This window comes from Antennarius striatus, chromosome 9 (genome assembly GCF_040054535.1).
Source record: "Antennarius striatus isolate MH-2024 chromosome 9, ASM4005453v1, whole genome shotgun sequence".
In the NCBI taxonomy this organism is placed as follows: Eukaryota; Metazoa; Chordata; class Actinopteri; order Lophiiformes; family Antennariidae; genus Antennarius; species Antennarius striatus.
Window position 1 is genome coordinate 14,125,334 of NC_090784.1, and position 19,511 is coordinate 14,144,844.

The 19,511-nt window shown below is 41.7% G+C and overlaps 1 protein-coding gene across 3 annotated transcripts in view; it reads right to left on the reverse strand.

Moving 5' to 3' along the window:
- Nucleotides 1-947: 947 nt before the first annotated feature.
- LOC137601662 (G patch domain-containing protein 8) overlaps nucleotides 948-19,511 on the reverse strand; it is a 35,369-nt gene continuing 16,805 nt past the window's right edge. For 2 of the 3 annotated variants that reach the window (XM_068323984.1, XM_068323985.1), the window contains exons 4-6: nucleotides 12,053-12,190; nucleotides 6,439-6,569; nucleotides 948-5,520 (exon numbers count right to left, since the gene is read on the reverse strand). In XM_068323984.1, coding sequence (XP_068180085.1) covers nucleotides 1,623-5,520; nucleotides 6,439-6,569; nucleotides 12,053-12,190 — 4,167 coding nt within the window. In that variant the 3' untranslated portion in view covers nucleotides 948-1,622. Of the gene's footprint in view, nucleotides 5,521-6,438; nucleotides 6,570-6,927; nucleotides 7,036-12,052; nucleotides 12,191-19,511 lie in introns of those variants that run through there. The other variant, XM_068323986.1, reaches the window with a different exon arrangement.

Genomic DNA, 19,511 nt, shown 5'->3' on the forward strand with positions numbered 1-19,511 from the left:
GGTACATTTTGTGTCTTGTTTTAGTGTCTTTATTTATAACACCCATTGTTGTAGCAGCCCCCCTGAGTGTTGGGCTGTGATCACTGATATCACGGAGGGCAAATCAATCCAATCTTTCAAAGCATTCTGGGTAATCCAAGTCCATAGACCATCTGGATGCTGCTCTGTGTTCTTGTCCCTGAATGCTGGCTACTGCAGTGATCAACTATATGGCAAGGAACTTTAATAAATCGGCGCCTTCACCACTCACCAGGCATGGATGCATATCAAACCTCACTTACCTCTGTTAACTTTGATGAGACAAATAGATGATCGATGTTTCAGTAATGATGCAAAAGGGGTTCATTTTCCTGCAGGGGTATGGTATTAAAGTGCAATGTGGATGAACTGAGTTGAATTTTTTTTTTACCATTGGACACTGGACAACAAGGAACAAGAAAGCAAAGGTCGAAGTAGATAACAATGAAATATGGTCAGTTATGTGCCCCTTTTTTATATCTGGTGAGAAAAGACATTAAAAAAATATGTGGTGCTGTATTTTATTTAATCTTTATTTTTACTAAATTGATAGACCTGATTTATTAAATGTATCAAAAGCAATTATTTTATACATAAAATAATCTAAGCTTTAAAAAAATACCAGCAGTTTTTCTTCTTTTGTTAAAATATTTGTCTCCATGGTGCACTGGCATCGGGCCTGGAGTGTACCCTGCTTCATGCCCCGAGTCCGCTGGGAGAAGCTCCAGAAACTCCGCAACAGTGGGTATGAAGTGGGTACTGAATAAATAAATGAATAAAACATTTTTTTTAAATGAAATACTGTTTCACCCATATTCTCCAAATGTTTAATATAACTGTCTCTAAACTGATTGTTTTACCCATTAGTGATGAAAAAATTCATATTGTTGAATTAAAATCACTGTGTGGAAAAAAGCTTGTATTACTGGTGATGGTTTAAATTAATCTTTTATTGTTTTTTCATGATTCCAATATTGTCATCCACTGTGAGAGTGTGTACACTACAGAGATAAAACAGGTGATAAGTCTGAAAGGGAAATGAGTTGTTGGTCCTTTCACATTGTGTATGTGTGTTGTCAGTCACACATAAACGCACAAATACAGCAACCACTAGGGTTAAAAGTCTCACTCTAACTCAAATATCCTGTATGAAATGGGGATAAATAGAGAATATTATCACCCTCTCTTGACCCCCTGTCCCTGGGATGAAGGATGCTTCAAAAGGCAGCTTGTTCGTCTGAAGTTCAGAAGCAAAGAGAGAGGATGACACAAACCTATCTTATTTTTGAACTGCAGGTGCACCTTTACCTTTATTCTGGGCCTGAATGAAAGATAGGGGAAAAACAAAGGATCAAAGTCTTCTCATACAACACTGCAGAGGGTAGATGGAGAAACAAACTGGGATGAAAACAACTAATAGCTTAGCTTTGTGTGTATTTGACAGCATATGTAAGTAAGAATTTGAGACGATGCAGGTGACATTGCTGACATATCCCCATTTTAAATAGCAATCTCTTCTCCAAAGAGAAACTGCTTAATCTCTCCTTCACACTCGTGTGTGTTGCCAGGCAAGATTAAAAGACATGGCAGCTTCTCTGTGGAAATCACAGCGCCTTCTGTTGAAACCTCACTGGCCAGGCTCTGTCCATGTAAGGCTGCGGGTTCAAAGGTTGCAGGGCTACTGGGGAGAGTGGAGTGAGTGGCGCTGCATGAAAAGCAGGAGACTGAGGTAGGAGAGGGATGGGATGATGAGAAAGCAGGATGGAAGGAAACAGGGAGGAGATGGAAAAGGTAGAGAGGTGGAGACGGTGGGCAAGGGATGGGTGTAGAGGGGGCATGGGGTGAGGAAGTTGAGCTGGATGTGGATGGATGGTAGCACAGGGTGATGAGGCAGGAGAAGATGAGGAAGCAGGGGGCATGGCGAGAGATATATGTTGTAAAAAAATTTGGCGCAGGCTAGTGTGAGGAGAAGATGGTGGAAGAGGGGGAAGATTTGGGACTCCCAGAGCCATAGGTTGAGTGAAGTGTTCTTGTGGGGCCACATGTGGAAGAGGATGGAGGGTGTGTTGTACTTGCATTGTGTCTGTGTGGACTGACTGGGTTGGAGCACTGTGCAAACCTGTACGTGTGTAATGTTCCTCTACATTATCTGCCTGTGTTGTGTGTGTGTAGTTTGGCTCTTTGTCTGTATCTGCACTCTCTTGTGTCTGTTCCAGGACTTTCTGCATGTGCTCCCTCGCCTGCTCTTGGAGGAGGCGATATTTATCCATCTCCTCAGCAGTGAAGCTGATTGGTGGAGCTGTCTCTTCACCTGTCTGTTTCTCATCCGTCATAATTTGTGATGGACCAAGTTTGTGTATGCTGCAAGAGTTTGACCTTGCAATGTCTGGAGGACTGTTTTGACTTTCGACAATTGCGCCAGTATCCTTTCCACTACTCTTAGCCTCCTCTTCATCCTCTCCTTCTTTCTCCCGAGAAATCAGCCCTTTATTCCTCCTTGCTCTCCTCTGAATTGCAGGTAGTTTCCCAATAAGAGGAAGAAGCAACATCCTGGGGGACTTCTGTGACCCAGACTTATTAGGGGATAGTCTTGAAGCTGTGCCTGACATTCTTATTGTGATGTCCTCAGAGGGCCCAAGGCCAAGATCAAACTGTGAATTGTTTTCCTTTATTTGAGAAGGACTGGTGTTACAATGGTGTGTATTGATGTGTGGGACTGTGGAGGCAAAAGAGGATCCTTTGGATGAAAGATGACTGAATGACCTAGAGTTAAGTTCAGATGGAGGGGGTGTGGGGACGCTTTGCTTTTTAGGCTCCTCTGGAGCTTCAGTTAAGTGTTCTGGAGCTCCTGAGGATATCTCGCAGGAGCCATCTGTCAATCTGTCCCCTGTGACTCCTGAACAAGTGCTGCTCCTGCTCGACTCCCAACTCAACTCAGATATGCTTGTGCTGCTACAAGGGCTGCAGGAGCGTGGGCTGTGCCATCTTCTGGATCGTGTGTTATTATAGGGGCTGTACGTTTGCCTACTTGTCCACAAGTCAGGGCTGGGGGAGTGTTTTGAGTGTCTGATGTCTGGAGTATATTTCCACACACAGCCTGGACTGTATCTACTGTCTGTCCTTGTCCTGGAGCCTGAGGTTGATTTGAGTATTCCCCTGTCTTCCCCACTGTCGCTGCTGCCCCATGTCCATCTGTCGACACTACACCTGTCCCAGTCTACATCCTCTGTGCTAACATGTCTGCTATTCCTGCCCCAGCTTCGAGGACTGGGGCTGCACTTTGCCAACCGATCCCACTCCACTGCTCTGTTTCTTGCTGCCTGCCTCCTAGGACAACTCTCTCCCATCCACTCTTTCTCTGAAAGGCCCCTGTTTCTGCAGCTTGAGTGCCCTCCAATTTTCCCACTCCTTTCAGTCTCCTCCCAGACTTCACGATGCCTCAAACTTTTCCCCTTATGACAAGTAAATTTCTTGTCCCAGTGGAGGAGTTTTCTCTTTCTTGTCGGGCTGCAACCACAGTTGTTGTCAGGGTAACAGCAGTTAAAGAAACTCCTGGGGTTGCTATGGTGACCCCTTTCCCAAAACAGCTTAGAGTTACATCCTGGTGAGAAGGAGTGTGAGAAGAAGTGAGACCGCCAGGGATAAGTCACTGCATGTCTATCTCGCCTTCCCTCCCCCTTGGTGTCTCTGTCTGCTGTGTGTCTGGAGAGCTGGGGGAAGACACTGCCGCACTCTCCCTGCTCTCTGCCTGCATGTGGATGGGATTCACTGCTGTGACTCCTGTGAGTCCTCCTCTTCCTAACTGAGACAGATACCGGTTCAGCCTCACATCTCCCTATGAGACAGCTGCTCCCTGCTCCGTGCACCCTCCTCCTCCTCATTTTCTTCTCCATTTGCCTCTTTTTCTTCCCCCAGCTCTCTCCAACATCTCCTCTCGTCTCTGTAGCAGTGGAGACTGTGGAGACAACACTCCTTACTTTGAGCCTTGCTGATTGGCGCTTCTTTGAAGCTTTTTCCTTCTCACCCCTCTTACTCTTTCCTAACTTGTGTTTCTTTGTGCTGGCTTTCCTCTTTTTCCATGACACTTTTGAGACACCCACAAATGACTGTGGAGTTCTAGTCTCACTCCCATACTCACACCTGGATGGGCTGATGCACAGTCTTTGTGTGCCAGACTGGATGTCAGACTTTGATTTACAGCTCAGTGTTATGATGGCTCTCTTTCTGATCCCCCTTGCATCCCTTAATCTCCCACCCGTAGCACTCTGGGGGTTTGTGTCGGAGATGTCACAATGAGCTGAGTCTGTCCTCTCACAATCGTCCATACTTAGTGTGTATGTTCCTCTTTCTTGTCTTGTTTCTGATGATAAAAGGGTTTTATCCTTCAGGAACAGATGTTCTTCTGTCTTTACATTGACACGTTGCTCTGCCATGAAATTCTGCTCATCTTTCTCCTGTGTTTGTGCTCTCAACTCTTGAGTTGTGTGTTTTTGTAAGCAGTCAGGTATAAGAATAGCTGGCACACGTGGAACTGATTCACCTGAGAGAGCACCCATCTGATTCTGTTGTGACTCTTGCAGATCCTCTGTGAGTTCTGTTGTCTGATGGGAGTTTGAGCAGAGGGGGTTGCAGCTGTAGCAGATGTGCGGTTGAGACTTGGTGAACTTAAGCAAACTGACAGGCCATCTCAAACAGGTCGTGTCATCTTTGCCTAGCACACAAATGTACTGATCCTCCTTTCTTACTCCCTCTGGTTCTTGTCTTCTCACAGGCTGTGTGCCTGTGTACTCAGTGTCCATTTGTGCTAGGGCTGTGCCCCATATGGCCAGTTGGGTTTTTGATGGCAGGAATAATGTCTCGTGACTATTACTATCAAGTGTTAATGAGGAGATAGAAGTGTATTCTTTCCCTGTTTCTTTTTTTTCAATCTCCACATTTCTAGCAGCGTCTCCTGGGACTGGTGGCAAATCATTCAGAACAGCGCTGTCAGAATGAAGCTTTTCACTCTGGCTGTGTTTTCCGTCCTCATCTTCTCCAATTTCCCTGTCAATATCTTTCATTATCCCTTTTATCCTTTCTTTCATTTGTTCCCTCTTTTCTCTCTCCTCCTCTTCTAGGTCAGAGAAAACAGATGCAGAAGGTTCAAGTCTTGGACCCCTGCGAGAGAAGCAGAAGGACACCCCAAGTCTGCCGCCTGCTCTCCCCTGCATAGGGAGAGGGACTTGGGTGTACAAATCGATGCATGACTGGGTAGTCACGGCTGCAGGCCCTGTGTTGGATGGGGATTCTGTGATTGGAGGATGGGCCATTGGCATTTGAGAAGGAACCTTGTACTGCTCTTCTGGCAGCTGCCTGAGAGGAACTGCAATGGGTTGCATAGGATGGGGTCTCTGGGTGGGGATGAAGGATTCCGATTTATGGTCTCTTTGGTGCAAGTCTGTGTCTTGCTGGTGGCTCATAGCCCTGACTGCGCTCCGTAGTCCACAAGTCCTTCCTGGAACTCTGGAACACAGGAATAGAAGTGTCACTGAACATGGATGGATGATAGATGATGGAAACATCCTTTAAGTTAAGGAAAAGATGGTGGAGTGAAGGGCAGTCACTTAGCAATGCCCAAAGAGCAGATTGAGTTGTTTGGTGCCTTGCTCAAGGGCACCTCAGCAATGTTCAGATAGATAGATGGATAAATAAATAGATAGGTAGATAAAGGAAGCAGAATCACACTGAAGACAAACCAAACAACAAAAAGCAGGCATGATATCAATAATTGTGGTGATGGTGCTTATAGATCATTGCTTCATTAAAGGAAAACATTTAATTACACAGCAAATTGGTGTAATCAATTGATTAATAATGCATTTGATGCTTTAGGTGTTTGAACACAACTTGTTTCACTCGTTTTAATTCTATAGATTAAAGTTTACTTAGGGCGGCACGGTGACAAAGTAGGTAGCGCTGTTGTCGCACAGCAAGGCAGTTCCGTGTTTGAGTCCTGCTCTGTACGGCATCTGCATGTTCTCCCCGTGTCTGCGTGGGTTCTCTTCGGGTTCTCCGGCTTCCTCCCACCTCCAAAAACATGCTCTTCAGGTTAATTGGCTGTGAGATCATGCTTGTCTGTGTCTACATAAGTCTCTGCAGTGCAATGAATTCCTGCCCGGAGTGTACCCTGTCCCAGTCAGCTGGGATAGGCTCCAGCTCCAGCAGCGGATGTAGCGGGTTTAGAAGATGATTGAATGAAGTGAAAAGTTTACTTGTGATGCTTCACCTGTGGACTATAGAGTCATTGAACGGCATCCCTCGCATCTAAGAAACTGGATATGACTGGATATCAGACACTTTAACCCCTCTGGGCTCCTTCCCCTGATCTTATTAAATACTCTTATGCCTACTGCTACAGAACTCAACACTCCCCTCACTCACCTCTGGGTATTTTGCTGCATCTGTGCGAGTTGGTGCAGACGTCTGAGAGCCTTCTCCTGTTTGCGATGGTCCTTCCAAGATTTTGAGGCCACATTGCGAGCAAATTCCCTGTGCTTGAGTTCCTTCAGCCGCTGCAGGAAATGAAGGTTCAGGGAGATAGTGGGAGAGGCATATTAAATATGTGTAAAGTAGGATGTGGTGAGGAAGGGACAAGAGTGGGACAGAAAGCAATTGAGATTAGTTTTAGGAAGCTTTACATAGGCAGCTGTTTCTCAAACCATATACAGTACATCAGTCGGCAGCATTTATTCTTTTCCAAAGATGTTCTCCTCCAAAGCTCAATTCCAATTAACTCAGTTCAAAAAGGAAGAAAGTGTCTCTCCTCTAACACATAGCTTGAGAGCAAATGCAAACCAGCTGGTGAATAGTAGATTACAGAGGCAGTTGTGATGAGTGACATGGGTGATTTAATGATGGAGATGCTCTCACCACTGAAATTTAAAGCTATCATAGCAAAGCGTGGGATGTCTTCTGATCTACTGACATCTGCTTTGGCACTGGAGTATGTCAAGAACTGATGCTGAAAAAGCACGTCTGCAAACACAAAGACACAGCAAAATAATATGGTGCTCACCAGTCTTCTCTTGGAGAAAAATCCTGTATTTGTGTGTGTGTGGGTGTGTTTGTGTGTGTGTGTCTTTGCTTGCAAAACAGTAAATAAAACAAGAACTTTGTGTTGTGTGTACTTTGCATGAGTGTGCATGTGAATATTTGTGCAGAAATACATGTCTATAGCTGTACATGCATCAGTTCTCTCAGAGAAACAATGATTCATGTTTCTCTCCGGTTTCCTTTTCAAACAATCTTAATTCACGCTCTGCAGGTGCGGTTATGCATGCATGTGTGAGTGTGTCTTTGTCTTCATATGTGTCTTTGTGTGTATCTGAAAGCTAAGGAGAGACCAAGGAGTTTGGAAGTAGCTGCAGTATTTTGTGTTGTCACCCTTTTCCCTGTCCCATTCTTTCTCCATTTTTATGCTTTAGCTACCTGGATGTTGTTATTTATCTTGCATATTAGTGAAGCCATCTTCTTTTCTAAATACAACAGGATAACACTGGTCTCACTTTCAAAATTTGTTAAGCTAATATCCACCAATGTGGTACGCATCACACATTCACGCACACATGCACACATCAGATTAGCCTCATAGACATCAGATTTATTTATACACTCACTTTCTTTCACACCCAGCTTTTATGCTGGAGCTGACAGTCTTCAGGTTAATCTCTGCTGAGTCTTACACAATCAGGTGTCTTTTTACATTATCGCTGGGTTTTTTACATTCCACTGTCAGCTCCCTGAAGACAGCAATAAATATGTGCCAATGGAAAAGCTCTTGTGGGTTTGCATCCTTTAATCATAGTAAATGTATTACAGGGTAGTTGAGGTGTTTATGCATTTTGTGGAGGGAGTGAAGGGGGGAGTTATGGGGGGGTGGCTCTCAGGGTCTTTGATGCCAAACTCATTCTATGGGAAATATTAATCATGTTCATGCAGAGATGCATACATAACGCACTGCTGCGGACAGAGCCAGGAACGAGACAGGAAAAGGGAGGGAGAAAAGATCAGAGTGTTTGCAATGTAGCTGTTCATGGAAATGACTCTGAGAGAAAGAGAGACAGAGAGAGAGAGAAGGAGAGAGAAAGAAAGAGAGAGAGAGAGAGAGAGACAGAGAGAGAGAGAGACAGAGAGAGAGAGAAGGAGAGAGAGAGAGAGAGAGAGAGAGAGAGAGAGAGAGAGAGAGAGAGACAGAGACAGAGATGGAATGTATGAAAATGAATTCTTTCTTCTTTTTCGTGCATTTGCACTGTTATTGTTCTCAGGTTATTGTTCTCTCTTAAAAACAGGTCCCACTGCAGGCAAATCTGTAGTTATATTTAGAGCCAAACAAAATATTGCACGCAGAATCATTTCCACTGAGCACACAGGGAAGGGATGTTTCTGTTTCCCCTCGTCCACCTAGATACTTTTGTCTTCAAAGATAATGTTATGTCTCTAACAGCGGGGAGTCCTAGTGCTCCTGCTCCCGGCCATGCTAGTCTTGCTATATGCAACAAAGCTCAATCAGTCTGTCAAAGCCTCAATCAATAGTCCTTTAGATGTGGTAACAAATACTCAGGCTTAGGCTATGGATGAGTCAGAGTTGATTCATATCCACTAGGGTCTTAAAGAGGGTTGATATATTCTTATGCAACATGTCAGAGGTCACCCTGATGGGCTGATTTCATATTTATAAAAAAGAGTGTAGAGCAATTTATGCAATCAAGAGTAAATGCTGATAAAGTCATTCAAACATTTTATCTTTGAATCAATGACAAGGAAAGAAGACAGTGCAATACCAATCAGCATCCTTTTTCCGAAGCCAATACTCCTGCGGGGAGGCTGTGTTCAGCTAGAATTTCATCTGTTGTCTGCTCAGTAGGCAGAGTAGGCATACATGCCTCTGTGTGTGTGTGTGTGTGTGTGTGTGTGTGTGTGTGTGTGTGTGTGTGTGTGTGTGTGTGTGTGTGTGTGTGTGTGTGTGTGTGTGCATGCCAGTGGCTACTGTCAGCTCAGTGCCTCACATAGCTCATTTCATGTGTCTGCCATTGGCTAAGGCTAAACATTAACATTGCCCTGCAGTTACCTCAATTCATTTTCAATGAACAATGACAGTGGAGGAATTTTCTCATTTAATGTTTATTTCATGTTGCATGGTGTGGGCGTTCAGAAGTGGAAACAGATTGGCTCCTTTCAGAGGTTGCCTGTGTTTGAGGTCAAATGTGTACTGAGGTTAGTGTGTGTCTGTGTGTATTTGTCTGTGAGTGTATGTCATGAAAACAGATAGCTGTAGGAGAACATGCTGTAGGCACAACCTTCAGTTCGTTAGTCCAGAGTGGAGGTTCTATGTGAAAAGGACGTGAAAGCAAGACTCTGGAGAAATCCTTCCTCGGGGCCTTATCCTAATAGCCCATTGGCCTCATCTTGTTCAAACTGGAATAATCCTACTTGAGCTGTGACTGCTGGATTTGGCACAGAACATTTATTTGTACAAATTGAAGAATAAAGTTCTGTAGCAGCTCTTTTATATATTGCATATATATAAATACACTGCTTTAAATCCTGAACTTAAAAAAAATCTTCAAATTTGAGAAACTGGTAGCTCGGATGAAGAAAATAATGATGGGATAGTTTGTTAATTCTTTTTGATTAACTTTGAGTCAAGACAAAGAGATTCTATTTTTATGTTGTGCTTCACCAACGTCAACGATTTCTGTAAAAATAAATAAATAAATATATATATATACTGTATATATATAACACACACACACACACAAAATACCACTGTTAAACGATCATTCCATTCACTGAAGGTTAAATGTTATCAAAACCTATGTCACCAGTGTGAAACTGTAATTGCCCCTAAACCTAATAACTGGTTGTGCTACCCTTGGTGACATCAACTGCAATCAAGTGTGCACCATTTGGCCAGGCCACTCCAAAAACCTTAATCTTGTTTTTTATTGAGTCAGTGAGAGGTTTACTTGCTGGTGTATTTTGGATCATTGTCCTGCTGTATAACCCAAGTGCACTTGAGTTTTATGACAAAAACGAATGGCCAGATATTCTCCCTTAGGATTTCCTGGTACAGAGCAGAATTCATAGACCATCAATTATGGCCAGGTCCAGAAGCAACAAAGCATCCCCAGACCATCACACTACTACCACTTCTATTTTTGACCACTAGTAAGATGTTGTTTTTATGGACTGTTGTGTTTTATGCCAGATATGTATAACACCGCAGTATTTTCATTTGCGTGCATCCTTGCGTCTTTGACGCACATTTCTTTGATAATCATCAGACAACGTGCGTCCCTGGGATGCAAGGCAAAGAAAACTATTGATTGAAAAGCAAAAGTGAAAAAAAACTGTATTACATCTTTCTTTATTTTTAAAACTTTTTTTTATTTTTACTTAAACAGTTATGATGTTATTAGTAAAAACATTAAAAATAACTGTTTAGTTTTTATATTGTACTATTGGCAAAACTCAATCCTTGCCTACGCTTCTACCTTATATTCTGTTATTACTTTTGGAATGCATAAACATCATGTTGGGATGCACAACAATGAACTCTGAACACCTGCAAAAAATGTTCTAAATATTTAGTCTTGAAGGTCATCAAAATGGTTATTAGCAAATCTAACAAAAGGTATATTATGTGGGGTTTTTTTTGTTCTTTTTTCTTAGAAGTGGTTTTCACCTTGGAGCTCTCCCTTGGACATCACTTTTGCCCAGTCTCTGTCTTATTATGGAATCATGAACACTGACCTTGGTGGGCCAACCACCCCTAGGAAGGTTCCCCACTGTTCCATGTTTTCTCTTTTTGTGGATAATTTTTCTCACCGTGGTTCAATGGAGTCCCAGAGCCTTAGAAATGGATTTTTCAACCTTTCCAGACAAATGAGTATCAATGATCCCAGTCTTTCTTGAATTTGTTTAGATCCAGGCATGATGAGTTTTTTGGGGTTTTTTTTTAGATCTTTTAGCCAGCATCACTTTCATATGCAGATTCCATTTAAGTCATTTCATCTTTCAAACAGGTCTGGCAGTGATCAGGCATGGATGTGGTTATGATAAATAAATTCATGTTTTCAAATTATTAATGGTTCAACAAGGGCAGCAATTATTTTTCACATGGTCAAATGTTATCTCTGTCTAATATTACATATTTGATGATCTGAAATATTTATGTGTGACAAATATGGAAAAAGAAGAAATCAGGTAGGGGCAAATACTTTTACAAGCACTGCTTTTTGAAATTTTCAAACATGTGTGCCTTTTTAGAATATCCAACCAATACTCAGGTTATTTGGAAATAGTTGACATCATTATGATCGCGTATAAAAACAGCATTCTTTGAATTTGAGTTGTTCACAAATAATGAGGGAGTGGGGGAGATTTGCTAATTTGAAACTATATTATGCTTCAATATGCGCTACACCAAACTGAGGTTAAAAATGCTCCTTAAAAGCTTTTACTAGAGTTTCGGGCCTTGGTTGTTCATTTTATCTTATCTTCATCATTTCAATTCTTTCATAAAAGCTTCTTTTTAAAAGTGTGAACATCAGAAACAACCATTATTTCAGTTATTCAGTCCAGTTAATGGATTTTTCTAGAATTTTGTTCATTACAGAGGTCTCTCTGAACCCAAACATACAGTATATTGCATCACTTCATCCTGAAATATTCTCTTATTAGTTGCCACTCCAATGTTTTTCTTTTTTGTAATGTCCGTCACCGTTTGATAATTTCATTAAATCTGTGCTGTGTTTTAAGATGATTATTTTGATTTTTTACAAATTTTTTTCCTCTTTTTTGCCAACTTTGTCACATTTCGCTTATCTGATTTAAGATATCTAATTTAAATGCAGTGGTATTTATCCAATGTGAAAACTGACAAGAAAATGTAAAGGAGCTTTATGTCAATGCAAATAATGTTAACACGCCAAAATTCCATGACAAGCATCAGAAAAAAAGTCTCCTTGTGTGTCGGAGTGCTGTTTCGTAGTACCTGTTTGTGTGCATGGTCGTAGGAATTGATGTGGTTGTCAAACTCTTGGTGTCTGAGGTACTGCTTGTGACACAGCTCACAGTAGAAAAGAGCCTTTAGATCCTCCACTGAACAGCCCAAAGCCCTTTCTGCACACTCCTGGAAAAAGAGGGAGAGGGAGAGAATGAGCAAGACTATTGGAAGGATTGGGGGAGAGAAACGAGAGTAAAGATAGAGGCATAAACAGACACAAAGGGTTGGATGGAAGGGATAGAGAGCAAAAGGAGCTGGAGGAGGGGGGTTGATAGAATGGCAGATTGTTGGCCATTTAGGGCAAATCTACATCCCAGAGACATTGGCGGTAATAGCCTCTACATGTGCCCTGCATAAAACTGTTAAATGGCTTCCCATTAAAGTCTGCTGCGTTTGCTACTGCAGCTCCTGGAGGTTGGACAAAGGCACAGAAGCCCAGTACTCACGGCAACTTGAGCCCAGGGACACATTTCATACAACCACAATAATAAGAACCTGTGTATGGACTGTATTGGCAAATGGTCTGAGCTCCCCTGCAGAGGAAGCAGCAATTGAGGCCGACAGGCGGAAAAGCTCAACACAACTTTTGCAAGAAGGCAAAATCATACATGTGAAGATTATATTCAAAAAAAACCTTTCAGACACACACACACACACACACACACACACACACACACACACACACACACACACACACACACACACACACACACACACACACACACTAGCAGGCACGTATATTTCACGTGGACAGACGGAATCATACAACACACACGGCGCAAATGGCATGAGGACCTCAGGGGATAAATCGCTTGTCTGCATGCTCACATCAGCCAGAGGGCTTTTTTTGTCCTGGGACATACGCAGCGTTGTGTACAATGTGTGTTCTTGCTTGTGTATATGTGTGTGTTGGTGTGTGTGTGCACCCATGCCATACTGTGCCTCAGAATGTAATTTCCCTCAGGCTGGGGGCTGCCAATAAACACTATTGAATTCTGTTCTGCACTGACATGATGGGAATTTAATTTGAGGTTGTCACTTCTTTCCCTCCTTTTCTACTTCTCTCCTTCACTCTGTCCATCTCCTTCTCTCTCTAACCTCATGTGCTCTCCCAGCTTTTCTTCCCCATATCCCCTCATCTAACTCACTCTTTTCCTGTTTCCCTTATCTCCCTCTTTATCCGTATATTTCCCTTTTTGTCACCGTCTGTCATGCTCCCTCTCTGTTTGGTGAACCCTGGGCTGTGCAGTGACAGAGTCTACTGGCTCCAATTTACTTCAGTAATGTGCCTGCACAGAGGAGCAGAGGTGAGAGGAAAATAACAGAAGGGTAGGAAGGCAGGCAAGAGGAGAAATGACCCCTGCCTGCCCTCACAGGGCCACACACAAAAAATGTCCCTTTTTCTGTTCATTTGGTTTCAGAGGTTAAAGAAATGACCAGGCTGACAGTCTGGTCCTGAAATCAACACAAAGGTAACTAATAGACATTGATAATGTGTTGTTGTGTGCTTGTGTGTGTGTTGCTTTATTGATCCGACTTGCAGGCTTAATTCACAACCAGGAAATGATCTTATCCTCCCGAGTGGCCTTTGGAGAGCTGCTATGGCGATGAGATTTTGATAATGATTGGTGCTTATTTGTCAACCTTTGGGCTCACGGGAGATTACAGAGGAAATGTCTGAATGCAAGGATCACACATGCTTTAAGTGTGTGTGTGTGTGTGTGTGTGTGTGTGTGTGTGTGTGTGTGTGTGTGTGTGTGTGTGTGTGTGTGTTCATGTGTGCGTGGGTGTGTGTGTGTGTGAGTGTGTGTGTTCACTGTGTGTGTGCTTAGTCTTGTACCTTACCAACCTGCATTCTTCTCACCTCTCTTCACTCTGTCAGGGTAATTATTTTGAACAGGGAGAAATCTGTGCAGAAAAGCCTCGCCAGGAAAGGTGTGAATGAATGAAAACAGAAAGTTGTGATTACCCCTGTGTGTGTGTGCGTGTGCGTCTGTGTGTGTGTGTGTGTGTGTGTGCACATGAGTGTGTGTGCTCATGTACATTCACGTGTGTACATGGACTCAGAAGCCTTTTCTATATAATGCGAACATCCTGGCATCACGTTTTCATTCTGAATACCTAAATCAAACATGAGCTCCGTTATTTGGCGTAAATTTATGCACCTCAAACTGATGATGTCTGCCGTCTGCCGTTATGCACCAGCACGGAATGCCTACACACACTTGAGGAATAACATCCCTACACATATTATGCATGCAAAGTCACAGTTTGTCAACTTGATACACTACTTTTAAATGAGGTACACCACACTTTACTTTTAAATCTATTTAAACACAGAAGACAATTGACGCACACTCCCAAATGGACACTGATTGTGTTCTTCTTGGTGTGAGCTTTTGTGCGGAGCTGTGAGTGTGTGTCATTTGTTGGAGAAGCTCTATATTATTCCTTTTCATAGCTGAAATTAAACCACAAATAAGAGTTTCTGGGAACCACAACCAGTTACAGAAGCACAGGCATGCAATATTATGTCTTTCAATCCAAATGAATAGGTCCTGGTTGAAATATTTTACATGTCTAGTCTGTCACGTTTGATAATACAGGTAGTCTGAACTAATATATGCAATACATTTATGAGATTTGGTTTTACCTCAAATTCAAATATTACTAAATGCAGAATTATTTCAACACAGAGTTTGCTTCCTTAATTAAATGTATTTTTTGTTCAATGCTTAAATTGGAAATAATGCAGTAGAAAAAAATATTTGCTGAAACAGATGGGATATTTTTTAATTATATATTATTTATATTATGCATTTTTGAGAATTTCACAAGGCAGTCTTCATCATTCATTCATTCATTCTTTCATTCATTCATTTTCTATACCTGCTGCATCCACTGTCACAGGCAACTTATGTTTACCAACCACAGGGCTGGGAAACATAAGTTGCTTATGTAGTGATTCACTTTGAGGAATTCACTGTTAATTAATTATAGTGCTGACATTTGCTATACAAGGTCAGCTTACAAGTATGTCTCTTAATGAAGCTTATAGCAGTGTAATATTTCTCTTTCAACCCATGAATGGTGTTTATCTTGCATGTTGTTATGAATGTTTTTATACTATTCCTTGCCATCACCTATTAATTTTTTTCTAAAGCTTTGATTCTTTCCATCCTTGTAATTGATTAATATTACTGTGAAACCTGTAATTTAATAGAACAGCATTGATTCTGTTATGACAGACAAAATGTGGTGAGCAAGACTCTTTTTACTCACTTATCTGTGATTCCTGTATAAACATCTACTGTGTCATACATGATAAGTAGTGAAGACTTTTGAAACGATTGAACATAAAAAGGAAGAGAAATAAAATGTGTTCCCTCTGTTATGATAATTACTGAATAGACCCTCGGGGATTTCACAGTGCTGACAACATTTGGAGAATCCAACAAAAGATTTACACACACATCCTTCAAGTGGCCACCCACCTAATGGAAAATGCAATGAGTCTTGAAAGCGTGGTATCCATCTATCTTCTATTTAGAAGAGAGGACAACAGTAGTTTGACACACAATTAAAATGAAAATGCAGAAATTGTAAATAGACTTATAAGAATTTAGAGAACTTCTAACTGTGGCTGAGCCTTTGAGAGCAATGTGATAAACAATTCATAACTGTTTATCAAACCCAATTAAGTCTTTAATTATCTTCAGCTATAATTTTCACCCAAACTTAGGCGCTGTAATGAACAATACCATGTAATGAACAGAGCCAATTATAGTACAAAAAAATTGTAGTACAAAAAAATTATGCGGCTTGGTCCTGCTCCATACCGTCGTCAGTCGGTATATTTGATAGTATCTGCTGCTGTATTTTCTTTTGTGCTTGTCCCTTAAGTGTTGCTCTGATTCTCTCTACCAGGCAGACACTCATTGCCACAGGAACAAGTGGATAGGGTCTGGCAGCTTGTGAGTCCGATGGAGAGGTGTGATTTCTGGCCATTCTTCTGTAGCTAATGACAGCTGACCTGTGGGCTATGTTGCTTGTTACTGTAATGACCTGTAGATCTCAACAGCGACGATGCCACACACACACACACACACACACACACACACACAGACACACACACACACACACACAGACACACACACACACACACACACACACACACACACACACACACACACACACACACACACACACACACACACACACAGAAACTGGAAAACAGGCTGCCAAACAGGATAGTCATGTGTTAATGAGGTAATATTTGCCGCCCTAATGCATCTCCCTTGACTGCTTTTAATATGCATGCCTGACCAGGACCAACCCATTTATCCATATGATGTGTAATTATGCATCTGCACAGACGTCCCAGTTGGTGTTTTTGTCCATGTGAAATCATTTGATGGCGTTAGTGCATCGTTGTTTGCTCCAGATCATTAAAGCCAGTTAGAAGTATGTCAAAACCAAACAAATGGGGCGACCAAAGCCAAAAACCACAGATGTGTTGACCGTAGACCCCACCATTACGAGTCTCTTACAGCCAGATGGACAGATGTGCTGATACCAGTGAGCTATGTCTTCTCACACGCTGCCAACTATCAAACCTGTGAAAGAGTGTTGAAAATATGTAGACCAATCACCAAGTCTAACTCAAAGATTCAGTGTTCAGGGTGTCATGACTCATGTCTCAGTATAGTAGATATGCTATCTTTGAATCGGCCTCAACATGATGAATCACCAGTGTTTAGATAATTCTCCATTTCCTTCTGTTTTGCTCAAACCGAACGCTGTACGGTCTCCCTCTGACCTTTTAAGACGAGCAGCATGCAAGAAAGAAACTGAATAAATAAATGATGAGGAGATTATATTTGCTAATTTGCACTGTGTCCTCTGTTGCCTTGTTGAAATGTGGAGTGCTTCTCCCAGGATTTAATTCTCCGACTAAGAGTGTGTGTCCATCGTAACAGATGTGTGGTTTACTTTAAATCTTGAATCTGGTTCTTTGCCTGTGTGTGTGTATGTGTGTGTGTGTATATGTGTGTGTGCGTGCGCTTGTGTGGGTGCGTGCGTGCATGTGTGTGTGTGTGCACGTGCGTTGGCTCCACTCTGCAGCATATAAAATTTAAAATGGGACAATGGCTGCAAATTAAATTACCAACTTCCATCTTTAAAAGTTTACTACAGTGGTTTAATGTTGTACTTCCATGAAAAGGGGGTACTCACATGAAATGGATTTAGAGAAAGAATGATCAGAACTGTTAGGAAAGGACTGTTCAGTTTTGGGGGTTTTTTGTACCTGGGTCCTACATTTCCCATCATGCAAATCAACAGTTTCTTCTGTCAGAACCACCTTCTCTGATAAATAGCCACATTTTAGTTTGTAACACAAACATTCTGTTATGAACTCAAACCCTAACTCTATCAAGTGCAATTCAGATAACATGAACACATAATCAATCTATTATAATTTTAAGGTCTAATTTCTGCAGACGATGAACAAACTTTAGGTTTAGAGCTTCACGTAGATAATTGGTATAAAGCCCAATTCATACATTAAAACTAGATTACATACTGTATATAAAAATGGTGTAGTAATATAATCTAGTAATTTATAAGACTAGAACAATCATATTTAAATTTTGCATTGTAAATCCATTCTTTCATCCTGTGTAGGGTTGTAGCTGGTGTGGACTGTATCCCATTTGACAGGAGATGGTATCCATCCTGGACAAATTATCAGCTCATCACAGGAAAGACCAACAACCAAATGGTCAAATTCAGGTCCACGGTTAGTTAAAATCAGATACACCTATATTCACCTATAGTACATGTTTTTGGGAGTAGGACGAAGATAGAGAAGTTGGAAAGAACCCCCACACACTCAGGGAGAACATGCAAACTTCACATGCTGTCAGGCAACGATGGTATCAACTAACTGCATCAAGAAATACCTTTCAAATAAAATTCACAGCCAATTACTATCCCCAGGAAAATTTGTATGTTTTATGTTGTTGTATGAATGACAGCACTTGAAGTTAGAGGCCACTTACTTTGGAAGAATTATTTGTTAAAAATATTCTATAGTGTTTTTAATCTGTTACAGCTACACTGCAAAACAATGCTCCAAACACGTCTTGACTTGAGATAGCCTGAGATCTTCAGGACAGACTACTAACTCCATATATAACATATTCAAACATGAAAAGAACCAAAAGTAGGGACAGACGTGTATTCAAAAGCCTAAAAGGCACTGTTTTCATCTGGGTTGGCAAAAACATCTCTCTGACACTCTCCTACTGAAGTCATTTATCCATGATAAGTCACAAGGCCCAAACAATGATCACTCAGCAAGCAATCAACATTAAATTGCCTGTCCACCCTGATGCAAGGCCAAATAGCCCCTGAGCTGATGTGTCCCTCCCTCCCCTCTCGCCATCTGTCTCTACTTCTCCTTCATATTCAACAGGGCTCCCATGCCTTCACATATTTATTCATGCCCTGTGTCATTGATCAACCTTATATGTTGCACCCTCCTCTCTCAGTCTCTGTGTTTGTGTCATCCTGCATACATTGTGAGCTCAGCCTTATGTTCATGCACAGCAAGTTAAACTGATTCACTGGGGCAGAGCATAGCTCACAGACAAAAGAAAAAGGCAGAGAACATCTTCATGCATTTTCTTCACTTGAACGGACACAACCCACAGTTTCTTTCCAGACATTTGGAGGATAAAATTTGTGTTGTGTGGGATCAAAGCAGAAGCACAATTGCATGAAAGCATGCATGCAAATTCCTGAAATAACCCAGCATCGTACAAACTGTGGTTTCGTCTGTGGCTTTTGATGTATTTTTACGATGCCACCATTCACTGATAGTCCTCTTCAGGGACTTGCATTAGTTTCTGTGAAAGCTGAAGTTTGACTTCTTACTCTCAGTCAACATTATGGAGAACACTGTAAAGCAATTACATGAAGACAAAGGATAGTATGGATTGTAAAGAATGAGAAGGGTTAAGTGGATTCCTTTTCCTCTGTGAGTTCTACATAGAAATACGCACATACAGTATGTCATGACAATGCTCTGTTTTTTCATGCTTGTTTCTCTTTGATGCTCTCTTTCCTGCTCTCAGGGACAAAAATGACATGATAAAAAGAGCCCTTGATGGCTGGATTGGTGAGGTCTGTTTCATCCCTTATCCTTTCAGCCTCTGTCTTCACTCCACCAACGATGTATCCCAGGAATTTAATTTCAAATTATATTTTCCCCACACATGTATCACAAACACATGTTAGTTATCCAGCTATCAGGCTTCTCCTGTCTTTTGCAAAATGTCAGGTCCAGTAATAAATGCTTTCCATCCCAAGCAAAATGAAATTATATGGACCATGACATTTAAATTAAAAGAACAGTGGCATTAATACATAGCAATAAAGTTAC